This window comes from Mustela erminea, chromosome 1 (assembly GCF_009829155.1).
Source record: "Mustela erminea isolate mMusErm1 chromosome 1, mMusErm1.Pri, whole genome shotgun sequence".
NCBI lineage: Eukaryota > Metazoa > Chordata > Mammalia > Carnivora > Mustelidae > Mustela > Mustela erminea.
The window spans coordinates 62,059,179-62,073,565 of NC_045614.1; the positions used below are offsets into that span (position 1 = coordinate 62,059,179).

At 50.5% G+C, this 14,387-nt stretch overlaps 1 protein-coding gene across 5 annotated transcripts in view; it reads right to left on the reverse strand.

Annotated features, from left to right (window-relative positions):
• The window catches only part of TTC21A (tetratricopeptide repeat domain 21A), a 35,619-nt gene that overhangs the window by 20,023 nt on the left and 1,209 nt on the right, over nucleotides 1-14,387 (reverse strand). For all 5 annotated transcript variants that reach the window (XM_032347830.1, XM_032348088.1, XM_032347935.1 and 2 more), the window contains exons 2-9: nucleotides 14,081-14,210; nucleotides 13,212-13,322; nucleotides 11,796-11,962; nucleotides 10,321-10,443; nucleotides 8,157-8,314; nucleotides 4,404-4,488; nucleotides 2,682-2,780; nucleotides 1,506-1,698 (exon numbers count right to left, since the gene is read on the reverse strand). In XM_032347830.1, coding sequence (XP_032203721.1) covers nucleotides 1,506-1,698; nucleotides 2,682-2,780; nucleotides 4,404-4,488; nucleotides 8,157-8,314; nucleotides 10,321-10,443; nucleotides 11,796-11,962; nucleotides 13,212-13,322; nucleotides 14,081-14,210 — 1,066 coding nt within the window. The remainder of the gene's footprint in view (nucleotides 1-1,505; nucleotides 1,699-2,681; nucleotides 2,781-4,403; nucleotides 4,489-8,156; nucleotides 8,315-10,320; nucleotides 10,444-11,795; nucleotides 11,963-13,211; nucleotides 13,323-14,080; nucleotides 14,211-14,387) is intronic.

Here is a 14,387-nt window from a genome sequence, read left to right on the forward strand (position 1 = left end):
ACTGAATTTTTAGGTTTAAATATCTAATTTATCTGTAGCTTATTTTTTAACTAATCTCTACACCCCCTCCCTGCAATGTGGGGCTCAAACTCACAACCTCAAGATCCAGAGTCACGTGTTCTACCAACTGAGCCAATAAACTGGAGTTAATTTTTGAGTATGGTGTGAGATAGGAACTTCCTTTTACTTTTTTCATGCTGGATAGCCAGATGTTCAGCCATGGTTTATTGAAACCTACCACTGTGTTGGTTTGAAATGTCACCTTATTCTCAAGACCTGTTTCTGTGCCATTTATCTGCCTCTTTATTCCAGCATTGGCCCCAAGCTGACTTAAGTACTATTGTGTTTTAGATTTGGGACACCAAATCCATCTATTCTTACTATTCCTCTTTTATAGGTACTTTCTGGTCATCTCAGTGTATTTATTCCTGATTGTCCTCCTAATTATACCATCTTGGTTTTCACTACTATCCATCCCACCATTTGGCTCATCTATGGAATTTTGTACTTTGCAATCATATTTTTAATTTTCGGTAGCTTTTTTGTTCCCTGTACCCTTTTTCACAGTAGCCTGTTCTTTATGTACTGACTGTATGTAAAGCCTCTGCAAACACGAGAGGTGTTTTAGTGGGGGAGGGGGACGTCTTTTTCTATAACTGGCTTTAACTTTGCTCCTCAGAGGGCTGTGGCTTTCCATGTCCCACCTGGCCCCTCTTTCAAAGCGTTAGCAGATTTACAAATGGACTAGACTGATGAGTATTAGCAGCTAAGGCACATTTCCCAAATTGTTAAGGTCACTGATTTTCCAAAACAGGTCAGATGAGAGGGTGACTCCAGCACACACCTGACAGGACTGGCCCAGGCTGGTGTGTGGGATGGCCATTCAGGCCGGTGGACTTCCCTCCCCGCTGACTGGCTGGGGGTCTCCCCTGAAAGAGGAAGTGGGGAAGGACTGAGCCAAGTGGGGGAATGTCAGGGGATGTGGCCTTTGTGTGGAGCAGCAAGTCTTTTTGTCCTTCATGTCTCTGATGGTGGTGGGAAGCATCAGGGGCTCCCACCTGCTACCTCCTGCCCCGCCCCACCCCCCCCTTAAGGGTCTCCTCGATTGCATTCTCCAGTTGCTACCAATCCTCCAGTAAGTTATCTCATTATCTCACTGACTGCCCCACTGCCCCACGGCCTATTTTGCTCTCAGCCTCCAATGACTCTGAGCTTGCTTTGCTTTTTTGTTTTTGTTTTTGTTTAATTTCTGTATTTCCTGGAGCTCTCTGGGGGAAAAAATGGGTCTACTTATTTCTTAAGGTAGCCCATCTCCGCCTCTGTTGGAGTATGGGTTTATCTGTTTATATGTCACAGAAAGGTGCCCCTGTCATACAATGTACCCCCAAACTCACACACCCTCTAGAGAGAATGCTTCCCAGCATTTCTCCTCTGGATTCATGGATGCTACCCTGCTCCCTGCCTTCTGTGCCCCCATGCCCCCACCCTGCCCAGCCTGCAGAGACCTGTTAAGGCAGCCACACTGCTCCCATCCAGTTTCAAGGCCTCCGAGTACCACCGAGACGCTTCCCTCACTTGGTCATGCAGGATGAAGAGGTAGCCCAGCTCTGTGGCCACCTGGGCATAGGAGGGTGTGGCCACGAATGCACGCTCCATGAAGGGGCACACCAGCCGGAGAATCGCCTGGTGTTTCCCACACTGTGAGGAATGGACACATGGGATTAGGGAAACCAGTCAGTGCAGCCTGTCTGAACAAGGCCACATCAGAGACGGGCACATCTCAGTTGCTCAGGAGAGCCCAAAGGCTGCACGCAACCCACAGCTGGGTCTGTGCAGTTGTCCAGCTTCCAAAGAACCTCACCCTGGCCACATCTGTGGAACTTGCCTCCAGGCACAGGGCCCTCCAAAGGGCCCATCTCCTGTCTCACCACAGTAATTGGTCCAAGTCACCAAGAAGTTTTTCAAAAATTGAAGCTGGGTGACAGAAGCTCTTGTATCCCGTCGATATGGGAAGTTGCCCAGAAGGCTGCGAGCAGCCATGTTCCCTGCCAGATGTGCAGAATGAGCAGAGAGCATCAGACATAGATCTGTGTCTCTGTGGGAAAGATGGTGTCCCCGTGGCACTTGACCCCATGGTTCTGGTTCCCAAGGCCCCGGAGCTACCTCAGGTTTTGCAATGATTCCTTCTAGTTAATCTTGCTTTGGGCTGAAGGGTCTGACAGAGGCAAATTGTTTGGCAATCTGGTCTTTTTGCACCTGGTCTGGTCAGAGAGGTACAGGCAGGCCTGCCTTTCCAGGACACTTTCATAGAGAGAATATGGCAGTCGGGTATCTCAGGACCCCGAGCCACGGCTGGGTATGGTTCTGCTATGTAACAGACATAATACTTCCCTCTTCCCCCAAATAAGGGACCTCCTACTCTAAAAGCACTTCCAGATGCCATCGCGCTCATCTTTACAGTGTCTCTGAGCAGCATCTGGGCCCAGATACAGAGCCTACATGATCCAGCTATTGGCCAGAGGCAGTTAGGGGCCACTGGGCATGGGCCATCAACCCGAGAGGCCAAGTCTGAGCCAGAGAGGGGAGGACAGGGTACCCAGGCAGCTTCCAGGGGACCACAGCGCTCCCCTTAGGAACACAGCAAGAAGCATGATTCAAAAACCTGGAAAGACCCTTCTTACCAGCCTGCTAATCACAAGAATTTTTTTAAGATGGAGGCTTGGATTTTGAGGCTCCCTTGTTTCCAGTGCCTTAATCAGATTTCTAACATGGTTGGTAGCCTGTGGGAGACAAAACAGACAAGGTCAAAGGTAAAGTAGAAAATGGGAGTTGGGCAGATGTTTCAACCCTGCTGTACGTTAGCATCCCCTGGGAGAAGTTCCCACACCCAGGAGCTAGCCCCAAAGATTTGGATTCATCTGGGCTGGGGTAAGCCCGGTATTATTTTAAAACCGGTAGGTGGATCTTTCGGGAGCCTTGCTCAGCCAAGAGCTGGCACCACCCCTTTGTTCATGGATCTGTGAAGAGAAGTTGCCCTTTCAGATCCCCCCAGCCAGAGCCGGAGCCAGCTGTCATGGTGTACACAAGGGCAGCCCCCCAGGCCGGCAGCGCACTGGCCAGCTGGGCTGGCTCTAAGAGCAGATGGTTGTGGTGGGTCCCTGGCCCTGAGCCTGTACTCCATGTTGACGGGAGTCACCACACTGTGCCACTCCATCACTCCAATGAATCCTCCCCACGACCCTGTAAGTCACTAGAACTCTCTGGACTTTCCAGTCTAGCCGACAAAGGGTCAGAAAAGTTAGGGAATTTGCCAGAGGTCATTCAGCCAACTGGGTGACTGACTCCAAAGCCTGTGTTCTTTCCAGTGGATGCCTCTGTCCTTTCCCTACCCAGGAGTGGGGAGTTTTGCAAAGAAGTGCCAGAAGGGAAACCCAGGATGGGGCTGGACTACTCTGCTCAGTAGATATAAGCAAGGTTAGCCTGGGTAGAGGGGTAAATCCCAGGGGCTGAGGTGGGGGGGTCAAGGATGGGCATTAATGCTAACTCCGCCCCTGGGATTAACCCTCAGGCCAGGCCCCAGGAAGACTGCCCAGTGCTCTGGGGATGCACAGAGCTGAGGACAGGCCCTATTCTCCTGTTCCTACCCAGAGATGGCACTGGGGCCCTTGTGGAGGGTTCCTCCCAAATATGGAGTGTACCCTCTTTCTCACCCCGCCCCACAAAACCCATAGACTCAGAGCTGTGCAGAAGGAACCAGAAGCTTCCTCTTCCCATCATGAAACCCTTACAGACTCCTGATTTGCCACCCTTTACCGAGGCAACACAATTATTCAAAAAGGCAATGTTATGACTGGAAACACAAACTCTTCTTGAAAATAAAAACCTGTCTGGGCATTGAGGTTTTCATGAAGAATTCCAGATGTGTCTGACTGTGCTCGAAGACTGTTCTGGCTTTCTTTGGAAAAACTACAGGGCTTAGGAGCAAATCTGGGGCTAGGATCTACCTGGCCAATACCTGAGCAGTTCCAGTCCACTCCTTAAAAAAATGGCATTTCTCCAAATCAGGCACTGTTCCAAGTTCTCCCACATGTCATTCCACTTAGTCCTTCTACCAGCCTCACAAAGTGGTTGGAATTATCTCCAGTTTACAAATGAGGAGCCTGGGGCTTCTCCAGGTGAACCTGCCCAGGCTCAGGGCAGAACCAGAGCCACGCTCACTGCCTGCCCAAAGAGCAAACCAGAGCAGACCCCCTGAACTCCTTACAAGAGTAGGTGAGGGAGAAGGGAGGGAGCGGAGATCCAGGGAGCACGCTCCAAGGTGCTGGGGATGGGGGTTGTCAAAATGTTTTCCCCCAGGCTGTGTTTGTCCCAAGGCCCAACTCCTAAGTCTTGAAAGAACTTACTGTGGTCGTGTTTCCTTCTCTTGCAAGCTCATACATGGCTAGGATTTGGCAGGCATCGATATTATACTCATCATTTTCTAAAATTCTGAAATAGGAAGAGGAGCCACATGAACTGGGAGTATTCATAGGCCAGGCTAGCACCGTGTGGCCGCCACTCAGGATTGTCTGAAAATATCCAGTCTTCCTTTCTCCTTTTTTTTAAAAACTTTTTAAAGATTTTGTTTATTGGGGCACCTGGGTGGCTCAGTGGGCTAAGCCGCTGCCTTCGGCTCGGGTCATGATCTCAGGGTCCCGGGATGGAGTCCCGCGTTGGGCTCTCTGCTCAGCAGGGAGCCTGCTTCCCTATCTCTCTCTCTCTGCCTGCCTCTCCATCTACTTGTAATTTCTCTCTGTCAAATAAATAAATAAAATCTTTTTTTTTTTTAAGATTTTATTTATTAATTTGACAGAGAGATCACAAGTAGGCAGAGAGAATGGCGGGGGGGGGGGCGGGGGCGGGAAGCAGGCTCCCCGCTGAGCAGAGAGCCCGATGTGGGGCTGAATCCCAGGATCTTGGGATCATGACCTGAGCTGAAGGCAGAGGCTTTAACCCACCGAGCCACGCAGGCACCCCCCTTTCTCCTTTTAATAATGGAACTCCCTAGTCTGGCTGGGCTCCCAGCTACCCAGAATAAAGACTACATCTCCCAGCTTCCCCTGCAGTTCAGTGGTGGCCCTGTGATTAAGTTCTGGCCAATAGTGTGTGAGCACAAGTACCCCAGGTGACATCCTGCTGTATTCTTACAGCTCACCTTCTCTTTCTTCTCTTTCCTTTTTATGGGAGCCACATCCTAGGAATGGTAAAACAGTAAGACAGAAGGGGACTGGGACCCTACAGAGTTAAGCTGCTGTCCCAGTCCCAGCCAACCACCCAGACTTTTACCTGAGAGAGGAATAACTTCTCATGTCATTTAAGTCATGTATCTGGGGTAATTTGTGACAGAAGCCTATTCATATTCCAACTCTCACATACATGATCATGGTACTGTGGTCCTAGGGTCCCAGAGTGGTGGAGAGGTGGTTGGGGGGTTGTCTGCAGCTGTATGATAAAAAGGACGCTTGTTTTCCATCATGTGTCACTGTGAAGACACAGTTTCTGGTCATATATACTATGGGATGTTCAATATTTTGTTTCTTTATAGGAAACTTCCCGTTTTTCATCCTGGTCAGGGATGGCCTTCTGCTTCCTAGAAGATTACTCTGATTCCAACAGGATTGATTAGGCCTTGTGCTTCCTAGAGGATTACTCTGATTCTAACAGGATTGATTAGGCAGTCAGCATTCAAACGGTTCTAACCCTTTATAGTGATTCTGAAGGTACTAGGAACCAAATACATTTGGGGAAAAAAACCAAACTTTTAAATAACTTGTGAACTAAGGAGGAATCAGAATGGATATTAGAAAATTCTTAGAGCCAAAGGATACTGAATTTATCAAATCCAAATGTGTAGATACTGCTAAAATGGTACCTTGAGGGACATCCACAGACTTAAACACTCATATTCTCCCAACTTGAAAAAAAAAAAACACTTATATCCTAAAAGAAAATTGAGAATGGATGAGCCAGGCATCTGATTCAAGAGTTAGAAAACCAGAGCAGAACAGGCCCATAAATCATAAAGAGCAGACATTAACAGAGTAGAAACAGAGATGTGATAGACACCACCAACAAAACTCAAACTGGGTCTTTAAAAAGATGAATAAAAGAAACAAATTAATGTAGATGAAGAAAAATAAGAGGGAAGGGAAAAATAAATAATGTTAGGGATAGAAAGAGAAACACATCTAGAGGGGGCAAAGATTTAAAACACAATGGTTTGGGGCCCCTGGGTGGCTCAGTTGGTTGGGCATCTGCCATTGGCTCAGATCATGATCCCAGAGTCCTGGGACCAAGCCCTGAATTGGATTCCTTGCTCAGGGGGGGCCTGCTTCTCCCTCTCCCTCTGCCTGATGCTCCCCCTGCTTGTGCTCTCTCTCTCTCTCTCTTTCTCCTTGTGTCAAATAAATAAATAAAATCTTTTAAAAAACAAGAAAAAAAAAACCCACAATGGTGGCTCAGTCAGTAGAGAATGCAACTGCTGATCTTGGGGTTATGAGTTCAAGTCCCACGTAGAGGGGAATAGAGGTTGCTTAAATAAGTAAGTAAATAAGTAAGCTTTAAAAAACATTTAAAAACTTTTTTTAAAAAAATACAAAACAATGGGGGAGTTCTATGAACACCACAGCTGGGGAAACCTCCAGGAGGGAAGGAGTTGGGTATGGGACTCAGCCCATTGGCACTAAACACTGTTCCCTGTGGGCAGGGCAGCAGGGCCTTGGCCAAGGGAGACTGCACACACCATGGTTGTGGCCTTCAGCCAGGTGCTCCCAGGATTCTGCTGGCTGAAGGCCAGGCCTCCAAAGCAAGCTCTTGACCCAACTCCTGCCAAGGACACTGGCCAGGTGTCAACTATGGGATAGAGAAGCCGAGGCCCACACAGGCACTGCACGAGGGGGCCCCTGTGGGCTTAGCAGGCCCGAATCATGTTCATTTGCTACCAGGTGCCTCTCTCTGGGATGCAAATTCCAGGGATGATCATCAGAGGAGTTACCATCCCTCCATGGGAAAGGAAGAGGTCCACTTGTGTTTTGTTTTGGTTTTGAACTATGCTATGGTTTGGTTTTGGTTTTGGTTTTTGCTTTTGGTTTTGAACTATGAACTATGGTACTACAATTTAGTAACAAATCAGAGTGATGCCCTATGGTCACTCAAAGTCTGTTAACTCTTTTAAGGAAGAAAATTAGTAGCATACATTTTAGAATTACTTAATAAAAGTAGTTCAAGTCTTAGAGTTTAGAGACAAGCTTCAATTATCTAGAAAATTCCATCCTCAGAAAACCTTCCATCAAACATCCCTCCCCCTAAGTGGTCTTTATTTCTATCGACAATGACAGTACTCTAAGGTCATCCCAACTTGGTGTCTGGCTTCCCAAAGCCCCAGGAACTCCCCAGCTCTTACTGTCTGGCTGATGGACCCGGCCTCAGCTGAAAGGTCTCCCGGTCACCAATGATCTTGCCCCTGAAGTTTTTTTTTACAGTATATCATATCGATAGTTTAAAACAATTAAATAAAGCAACAGTCCCTTTATAGCCCCCTACCCACCATTCTTTAGAGGCAACTGTTTGTCGCCCTGTAGCCTTGGTTGCTTTGGGTTCCTTAGGTCATTCCCTCCACCTGTCTCCTAAACAATGTGCTTTTTTTTTTTTTTTAAGATTTTATTTATTTATTTGACAGAGATCACAAGTAGGCAGAGAGGCAGGCAGAGAGAGAGGGGAAAGCAGGCTCTCCGCTGAGCGGAGAGCCCGATGCGGGGCTTGATCCCAGGACCCTGAGATCATGACCCGAGCTGAAGGCAAAGGTTTTAACCCACTGAGCCACCCAGGTGCCCCAACAATATGCTTTTATCTCTAGATATGCCCATTTCTTTATCCATCAGAGGCCACAGCCTCCCTGTGCCCCCCCCCCCCCAATATGATCACATCACTCACTATTCATACCTCCTCTCTTGACAGTATTTACTTTTATGTCTTGTTCCATCAAATACACGATGTCTCCCATCTCCCCAGCTTGTAAGATGGGAACATATCAGCACCCTCGGCTTGCCAAAAAAAAAAAAAAAAAGGAAAGCATCGGTACATGGGTGTGGTGGTGTCAGCTGACAACTGCTGCTCACCTGTGTCCCATTTCGACTGTCTGCTCCCAGTCCTGTCGAGCCAAGAACAGCCGCATTTTTAGGACCAGGGCAGGCAGGAAGCTCCCTGAGGTGACAGTGATCTGGTTCACCACCTCCAGTGCCCCCGAGTAGTTCTGCTGCAACATGAAGTAGGTCGCCTGTTGGAAGCCCAGGAGAAAAGCCTCCATCAGTGCCCGCAGAGGGAGGTTGGAGGTGTCTGGGTCTCTACCAGAACAGGAGCAGAACCTGACACAGGGCATGCAAGTCCCCTCAGCTGGGCCAAGGAATCCTTCCAAGGCCTCGGGGGTAAGGTGTGCGGGAAGGAGTCATCCCTCAGAGTCACAGATCAAAGTCCACAGAAGGCTTGGGTTCCTCGACAGGCAAGGCAAGGGCTCTTGGGGAGATGGGGGAGGCCTAGCAAGTGTGGGAGATGGCAAGGCCATGTGCAGGCTGCCCTTGGTGGGAGACCTGAGGGTGCTGGGCTCACTCATTTGCCATTCACTTTCTTGAAGCTTATTGCTGAAAACTGCTCACTCGGGCCCAGGGTCAGTTCCGACTTGCAGGCAAAACCCTTCTTAGGGGGGCTGCGGCAGCTTTTCTCTGCTGAGGCCTACTGGGCTGGGGTTCTGGCCTCTGCAGGCCAGTGCCAGCCCCCAGGTTCTCCTGAGTGAGTCATGCCCCAGGTGCTTGAAGGGCAGAGAGCAATGCTCCCAAAGGACTTGAAACTGGACTCTGACAGGGACAGCTTACATTAGACCTTCAGCAACCTGCCCTCAAGAGAGTTATTAAGAACAAGAGGAGGATTGTTCTAGATAGATTTATGCATACATGTGCTCACTGCAGCACTCAGTTTATAAGTGTAAACTGAAAATAATCTGGGTTGGCAAATTTTATGAGGGCCATACAATAGGGGATTGGCTTGAAGGAGCTGTTCAAAATGACAGGGGCTTATGACAAAATCTTACATGAAGAAAAGGAACTCGAGTGATAAGATGCCTTATGATTACAATTAAATTAAATAACAACACTATCTCCCATCGCTCCGTGGGAGCACCTTCAGGACCAGAAGAACTGGAGCCTGATAGCTCTCTGGGAGGCCTACCCGCTGGGTCACCCATGGCTACAGGCAGCAGCCTTGTGCCAGGTCACACCCGTCTGCAGGGGCAGCCCCCACCTGGCACGTGGCCAGGGAGGAGGTCACGGATAGGCCACCCCAGCTCTAGAACCCCAAGTTGGCTGAGGCCTTTGCTAGGGCTGTGTCACAGCCCAATTTCTCCTGCCACCCAGTCCTGCTTCTGTCCCTTTTCCCACAGGTGTTGGTCCCAAGGGTGCTCCGAATACTGCTGTACAAGGCTCTCCCTGGCTTCCACTTCCCAGAAAGCCCTTCTAAGGCACCCTCTGAACCACATGCTAGTAAAAAAGACTGGAAGACACCAAGGTCCTAAATGTCCACGTGAGCTGTTTGGAGGGGGAGTTGTGAAGGAGGTCATCTTTTGACTTTTTTAGCCATCTGCTTTTTTAATGAGTACATATTCATTTTCTAAGAAGATACATACTAAGAGAAGAGAATCAGAGGGCTAGCTTTTCCTTCATGGATTGATTCGGGGGGGTCACATAAGAAAAAAGGAACTTAATTTAAATTGAGATCAGAAAACACAAAACAGGTGCCTGAGTGGCTCAGTCAGTTAAGCATCTGCCTTCAGCTCCAGTCATGATCCCAGGGTCCTGGGACTGAGCCCCGCATCAGGCTTCCTGCTCGGCGGGGAGCCTCCTTCTCCCTCTCCCTCTGCCTGCTATTCCCCCTGCTTGTGCTCATTCTCTCTCTCTGTCAAATAAATAAATAAAATCTTAAAAAAAAAAAAGAAAACACAAAACACTTACCTCCCTTCTCTTATGGCACACTGAACTTTATAGGTCAGAAGAGAAAGCGTGACAGAAAGAAGCAGAGAAAAAAGGACGGACCCAGAGCAGACTCCATGCAGAATGAGACAGGGACCCAGACTGAGCAGGCAGGATTGTGAGAACCAAGTGGGCTCTGGGCTGTTGTGTGACCCTGATCCTCTCTGGGCCCCTGCTCCTCATGGGCCAGGTAAAGGCTGGGAGACAGAGGCTCCCTGGCTCCAGGGGCCCAGGCAGAGATCCTTTCCCTCCCTCCACTGCCTACCTTTCCCATCAGCCCCAGCACATCTTTGCTGTCCTGCATTCCTTGTTCCAGGTACTTAATGGATTTCTTCAGGGTATGGGGCTTGTCTGAGGTGAGGTCCACCCAGCCTCGGAGCACATAGCCCTGGGATCAGAACAAGACAGAAGATTAAGTTTTTGGTCCTGCACAGCCTCTCAGAACCCAGCCAGCTCTCCAGCCTCATGGCCCCCGCCCCCCATCACTCTGTACCCCGAGACCCGGCAAGTGCCTACCTGCAAGTAGGCACACCGACTTGCAGACCTCAGTGCAGCCCTGCTCCCTCCCACTTCTGGGACTTCACTTCGCTGTCCCTGCAGCGCTCCCAACCAAACCTCTTCACCTGATTAACCACCATGAGTCTCTCAAACTCAGCCTAGGAGGACCCTCCTGTCAGAGGCCTTCTATGATCTTCCAGGCTGAGGGTGGGCCTTCTCCGGGACCCTCACAGCTCTGCTGCCCCTACTGACATGCTCTCACCTGTCTTGTCATTGCCTGTTTACTCTACACTGGGGTCAGGAGGCCACCGCAGGCCACTGGGCATGGCCTCTCCTCCTCTCTCCACGCCTTAGCCCAGCACAGCACCTGGACTGTGCAGGAGACGGGAATGTCTTCTTGGAGGGTGAGTAGGGGCCATTCTGAGCTCAAGGGTTCTGCTCCAGTCTTCACCCAGCCTCTGCTGGCAGATGGGTGGCCAGGCCTGGGAGGTGAGGTCGGGGGTCTCTTGGACATTGCCCTGAAGCGTTACGCCCAAAACCAGTGTTTCTCAACTCCTTTCCCATGGCTCCCCTCCTAAGGAGACCATTCAGATATTTTCCCTTAATCATTTCCTCTCCCTCCAAGATATTTTAATCTCACAGATATACTATCTGTCTATGCAGGATGTAAATCTGTGTTTTGTACATAAACAGCAAGACTTTTTTTCACCCCCTCCTCGGGGAACCAATTTTCACCCCCTTGGGGGGGTGAGGTCACTCCCCGCTGAGGTGGCAGCTAGACTGAGCCGGGACTGAGGCTTCAAACTCTAGCAACAGTACCAATCCACCACGTGTGAGACTCTCCTGGGTGGGCCACCACTGATACCCAGCAGACCATGGCAAGGAGGGAAGGTTGATGCCTGTCATAACCAGCTCATCTGGCTATCCCAAAGAACCTGGAAATCTGGGCTTTTTGGTCAAAATCTTTTGATTTCAAAATGTTGGCAACAAATTCAAGACTTAAAAAATAGAAAGTCCAGGCCCCTGAACAACTGTCTGCAGATTAGACTCTGGACACATGCCAGCACGTACTCAGCTAAAGCCCGAGACAGTGTGGGTGGGGGGTCCTATGAGACCTGGGCTCTTGTTGGGGCCCCGATGCAGCCCTCTCCAGCCCCAGGGTGCTCCGTAGGAGTAACGGCCACTCCACTGGGATATGTTGGGATGCTGCTTTCTGCAGGTGCTGTCCCCTGTGGCAGGTACCTCTCTGGAGCTGCTGGAGAGCTTCAGGGTGCGGTCGACGTACTCCCTGGCCTTGTCGTGGCGCCCCATGAGCCAGAGGAAGAGGCCGGCGTAGTACATGGCCCTTGCGCTGGCTGTCTTGCGGATTTCCTTCAGGCTGCTCTCCAGCTCCTGAATGGCTTCTCGGTCTGTGAATCCAAGAGGAGGAAGGGGGCGAGTCAGAGGGAGGAGGGCTGCCCGGTCCTACAGGAGGCCCTGAGGGCCTTGGGGCCTGGAAACTGCAGCAGCAGCCGCCCACGCCAGTACTTGGGTTTGCAGTCTGAGCTTTCTCTTGTCTCCCCTGTGCCCAGCAGTTTGCAGAGCAGACAGACCAAACTGAATCCCGTACCTCAGGCCCACAATCCATCCTGAGGGGAAATAGTTGTTGGCAGCGTCTTGGAATCTTTCCCTGACTCTAGAGAGGGGGACATTAAGGGTGGAATCATTTAATTATTTAATTTTAATGTTTGTTTATTTATTTATTTATTTTTAAAAGATTTTATTTATTTGACACAGAGAGATCACAAGTAGGCAGAGAGGCAGGCAGAGAGAGAGGAGGAAGCAGGCTCCTGCTGAGCAGAGAGCCTAATGCAGGGCTCAATCCCAGGACCCTGGGATCATGACCTGAGCAGAAGGCAGAGGCTTTAACCCACTGAGCCACCCAGGTGCCCCTATTGTTACTTTTTAAAAGATTTTAGGGGCGCCTGGGTGGCTCAGTGGGTTAATGCCTCTGCCTTCAGCTCAGGTCATGATCTCAGGGTCCTGGGATCGAGCCCCGCATCGGGTTCTCTGCTCAGTGGGGAGCCTGCTTCCTCCTCTCTCTCTGCCTGCCTCTCTGCCTACTTGGATCTCAGTCTGTCAAATAAATAAATAAAATCTTAAAAAAAAAAAGATTTTATTTACTTATTTGACAGACAGAGAGAACACAATCTGGGGGAGCAAGAGAGGGAGAGGGAGAAGCAGGCTTCCCACCGAGCAGGGAGCCCAATGCAGGGCTGGATCCTAGGACCCTGGAACTATGACCCGAGCCGAAGGCAGACAGTGAAGGACTGAGCCACTCAGGCACCCCATGCGTGGAATTATTTATATTGACTTGATTTGTCTCCACAAGGTCTGGGGCAAGGAAAGCAGGGTGTCTTCCCAACTCCTGGGCTCTGAAAGGAGGACCCCTCCAACTGTCATGCTCTTTGCCTGCAGCTCCCACTCAGCAGGACATGGGCAGGGGCTCTTCCTTGAGGCCTCCAAGGGGAGGGAACAGAAGCCACTCCTCACTGGCCAGTAGCATGTGCTGCCACGGGTGCACCGACCTCCTGTGGCAGGCCCTTGGGCGGCTATAGCTCTGGAGTGGGGCGGCCTTCCCCAGCGGGGCCAGGCCTTGCCGGGCATGGCTGCACTCACCAATGGTTTCGCAGCACTTGTGAGCATAAATGAGGGCCATGATGGAGCACAAGGACACGTCTGGATGATTCCGGATGCTCTCCAGGTTGCTAATGGCATCCTGGATGTGCTCTGCAAAGGAAAGCTCATGTGATTACGTCCCCAGAGGGCAGGAGGCTCTGTGGCAGACACATGGGAGCCCTTGTCAGAGCTGACTCAAGGCTTAGCACCACCTGGCTTCACCCAGAATCATAAGGCCAACAGGTCCAGACATCCCCAGTGGCCCCTGAAGGGGCTGCTGACACCAGGGTCCAGGCTGCCTGGGGCTGGAGGATGCACCTGTGAGTACTTGCAGGGGCACCTGTGAGGCCAAGATTTGGGGCGGGGTGGTCAGTTCTGAAGAAGGATCTCAGGGCAGAGCCATAGATTCCACTTATCCCTCCGTGTCCACTGAGGTTGGCTGTAGGCAGCTCGGCCAGCTCGGCCTCAGTGAGTCAGCACCTGCTTGAGCATCGCTCCTCCCCCTGCTCCGGCACCATACTTGCCTTTACCCAAACCTCCCACTTCCTCCTTTTCTTGCACTACCAGCTCCCAGGTTCCAAGTCCAGAATTTATCCAATAAGCATGCAGTCATGTCTACCCACCCACTCGTTTTCCAGATAGGGAAACCGAGGGGCAGAGCAAGGGTGGTGAGCTCTCTGATGTTTCAAAAGTCAACTAGATATGTATTACACAGCCACACGTGGATTAACCTGGGAACCTAGCCACTGAGTATAAGACTCTTCCCATGGCCACGCGGCTGGGGTGTAAGGAGGCATTCCAGGTGGAGCCAGAGTGTCAGGGCTGGGCTAGTGCCTTAGGTCAGGAGGCCAATGCTGGCAAATCCTTACCTTCCCTGAGGATCCCGTAGATTTTAAAGAACTGTAGGACGGGGTCATTGCTGAATTTTTCCAGGCCCAAGGCTGCGGCCTGCTGCACATGACGGAAATACTGCTCCTGGCTATAGTAAATGATCCCAGCCTGTGAAAGGAAGACACAGGGGCAAGAGCCCCAGTCCCTTCTCTGATCTCACCAACTTTCTCCCCTATTCCTTGCTCCTCCTCCATTCTGCAAAAGGAAGGCGGGGAAGAGAACATTAAGGCCTCATTTTATTCTTCACTAGTCCCAGGAGCAGCTCCATTGCAGTTTCCCAGGAAG